This window comes from Helianthus annuus, chromosome 1 (assembly GCF_002127325.2).
Source record: "Helianthus annuus cultivar XRQ/B chromosome 1, HanXRQr2.0-SUNRISE, whole genome shotgun sequence".
Classification (NCBI taxonomy): domain Eukaryota; kingdom Viridiplantae; phylum Streptophyta; class Magnoliopsida; order Asterales; family Asteraceae; genus Helianthus; species Helianthus annuus.
The window spans coordinates 77,892,154-77,895,906 of record NC_035433.2 but is presented as its reverse complement, the minus strand read 5'-3'; the positions used below and the strand labels follow the sequence as shown (position 1 = coordinate 77,895,906).

Sequence of the window (3,753 nt, the reverse complement as noted above, 5' to 3'; positions counted from 1 at the left end):
ATTGCTCGACAAGTAGACCCTAACAGTGTGCTCCCCTCCACTGAACAGCTGCGTGCCCGTCCCGGACCTTCAACGCTAGACCAACATCGTTACCGTCCAGATCATCCTAGTCAAGAAAATTAAAATCAAACTTCCTTCATGGCAGCACCGCAAAACCCCTCTTCTGTGCAAAACCCTAGCAGCCCGTACATCTCAGTTGTCGAAAGGGGGGCAGCTTTATTGACAACACTATGCAGGGATGGACACCACTACTACTGTAGGCATACTGAGCCATCCGACAGCGATCGAGACTTAAACGTGTTATCAGATGATGCAGTGGTTAGTGATGATCCATGGGAGCAGTATCAGAATTACGATAGCGATTCTGATTCATCCTTTTGATTCCATATTCTAGCTTCGCTGCTGTCTTATGTATTTTCAATTCAATAATATTTGTGTTGTTGTGTTTAATGTTTGTTAGTGAATTTTGGAGCAAATGTCTTAATTGTTAAATTACACCAACTCATAATTCAAACAAAAATACCAAACACAAAACATAGGAGGATACACATCTGCTGTATCAACGTCCCTTGAATGATAGGCCTAGAAGTGACATCACAAGAACAGATAACACTAAAAACCACAAACGAACCACAAAAACATAATAAATTAATGTCGGCCACAGGTCTTCCTGTTGTGGCCTGTTTCTCCACATCTGCTGCATCGACGGACCTGGGGTTCGTCGTGGTAGTTGACATCTATCTCATTTTGAATTCTTCTTGCACGAACCCTACCACGGTGTGTTGTAACCCTTGAAGGGTCCCCTTAAATTCTCCACTGCGGTTCTTCCCACTCTTCCTTAGGGCCTAGCGTGTAAAAATGCCCGCTATGCTGTTCCCGATAGGTAGTAGTGTGGAATTTTGAATTCGTAACCTCGTGTGGTTCCTCACCCCTCCATGAGCAAACAGCAATGGCGTGAGAACAAGGAAATATGAGCATTTGCCATTTCCCACATGAGCACCACCTACGAATGTATTCAACAGTGTACTCATTACCACCATGATCGTTCGCTTCGTCCCTTGAAACAACTAAGTAGCGAGCATCTGTGACATCATACACGGACACTTCGTGTTGCATTGCCACCGAATACAGTTTGTTAAACCTGGACCAAATGCGAGGGGGTAGAGGGGTGTTGCAGGTTTGGGCCATGTGCGAGTGCCTGGCATACTCGGATACGTCTTTGGTAAACGTATAATGAATTAACGCTTTTATAGGAAGCAGTCTTGCTTCGCGTAAGACATTATTCATAGACTCGGATATGTTCGTCGTTAGGTTTCCCCAACTCCTGTTTATATGGTCATGAACAATAGTCCACTTAGGTTTGTCAATGTTGTTCAGATAGTCCCAAGTTGCCTGATCTAGCATCCGCATTTCCCTCACAGCCCAACGATACTTCGATGGTTGACTTGTGCTCCCAATCATCCAACACAGCTTTCTAAGGCTTTTACTCTTATACTTTCCACTGAAATTGCTTCTTACATGTCGAAGACAATAACGATGGTACGCCTTCGGTTCCTTCCAATCTTCGAGGTTCTCCATGGCATTAATTATTCCAGCATGACGGTTTGATAGAACACATATTTTACTAGTACAGTTTGTGGTGGCGTGTTCCTTCAAATTTTGGAAAAACCAACACCAACTATGGACAGTCTCTTCGTCAACCGGAGCGTACACCAATGGCATTATGTAGTTGTTGGCGTTTTTGGTTACCGTAACCAACAACTTTCCACAGTACGGACCTTTCAAGTGTGTGCCATCCATGGAGATTACAGGCTGGCATAGACGGAATGCACTAATAGAGGGACCGAAGGCCCAAAAAACATATTTGAATGTTGGATGTCCTGGAGCCGAATGTGGGTGATGAAACCAGTTAACCACCGTACCAGGGTTTCGAGACTGAAGCCATAACACGTACTTCGGGAGCTCCGCAAAGTTGTTGTCCCAAGTTCCATATATCCTCTCAATTGCCTTTCTTCTACCCCGCCACGCCTTTGTATACGTAACATCGACGGACATGGTTTGCTTTATGAACGTCCTTATGTGTTTTACCTTAAACACGATGTCTGTACGAATTTGTGGAAGGATGTTTGCACCGATATCCTTAGATCTAAGGCATTTGTTTTTGTTGCACACCACAGTTGAATAACAACTGTGGGCAGGTGCCCAGTTGGTAATCTGCCACAGGTGTTGGGGTTTTTTGTTTTGATGCGGTTGCATGCCATTCGCAAACAGGAGCACCAGGGAAAGGGTTTTTATAATTTTTGTTTCTCGTGTAGCATTTAACTTTGTATAAAGTTGGTTTGCTATCCACCACGAATATTTCCCTTCCTCGGCGAATGTTGTCACACCCCCAAAATCCACACGCGGAGTATCACCGCTTGGGAGCGTGACTGACCAGGATCAAGCCACCAATCATATCGAACATGTAATTAATATCAAGTATAATAAATGTAAACCAATCATTCAATACGATAGGTGTTCAAAACATAATCATAGTTTCAAAGTATAGCGGAAGCATAAGCAAGAAAACCCAATGTGTAATATAAGTTCAAATATTTAAATGTTTTAACATGGCATCCACGATCCATGCTCCACGACCTGCTCCTCCCTGTGCAAGCTCCATGTATCTAACGACCTGCAAGGCATGTAACAGAGGATCAACAACTAGTTGAGCGAGTTCACAGTTAACAGTTCAGTAATAGTATAGTGTGAGTAGTAGTATGTTCGTTCGTTATGTCATGTATCGTATTAGTTTCCATCGCGGCCTCCCAGGCAGGTATGCGAAGATATTAGGGGGATGTTCATCCCGAGTATTCTAGACTAGGTTTATCTGTATCGCGGCCTCCCAGGCAGGTGTGCGAAGATTAGTAAATTTCAGTTCGCGGCCTTCCAAAGGCAGGTGTGCGAAGTCAGTCATAATATCGCGGCCAACCCTTGGCAGGTGTGCGAAGATCAGTTCAATAAGTGTTACTATTCTAGTCGTAGTTCTACCGTTAGGTTCTATCAACTGAGTATGTACAATAAAGTAATCCAATCCCATTCCCACCCTGGGAACCCCATGCCTTGGCTGTGTGAACTCACCTTGGTTTGCTCGGTATGCTAAGTTAAGTGCTCACAAGGAATCAATCAAAGCCTAGAGTATGCATGTATTCACAGTCAGTACAGGATTGTAAGGTTTCGCATGCAAAGTTCGTCACATAGTGTGTGTAACAGTTAACATCAGATATTACAACCAGTTAATCATCTTCATACAATTCATGCTTAATAGGAAGAACAGGCAATTTGCATACTTCACCAAGTTAACACACTTAACAGGATTTCACACACTAGCAGTGTTACATAACATCTTCACAGTCATAACAGGGTTAACATGTTTAACTGGATTTACTATCTGACATAGTTTATCAACTAATAGAGTTAACAACCATTAGGATTACCCACTTAACTGAGTTAGACATGCACAATTACACAAGCTCGGGCCTAGGTTATCAAGTATAAGAGTTGGATTAACTTATTACGCAAACTAGGATAACACTTAATATACAAAAGTCGGACATAGCATATGGGGGTTTTGGGATTCAAAACTCGGACCAAAAGGGGGGTGGGGGTTCAAAGGTCGGACATGGGGGTTTCTCATGAAACTCGGACCCCATGACTTATGTCAAAACTCAGACAAAACTCCCACCCTTTAATAAAGCTCGGACAACATAGGGG

General features: G+C 43.3%; 1 protein-coding gene across 1 annotated transcript; it reads right to left on the bottom strand.

Moving 5' to 3' along the window:
• Positions 1–804: 804 nt before the first annotated feature.
• LOC110914513 lies at positions 805–2,055 on the bottom strand. The gene has a single exon (XM_022159311.1). It carries the CDS (start codon positions 2,053–2,055, stop codon positions 805–807), a length of 1,251 nt encoding a protein of 416 aa, XP_022015003.1.
• Between the last annotated feature and the right edge of the window lie 1,698 nt (positions 2,056–3,753).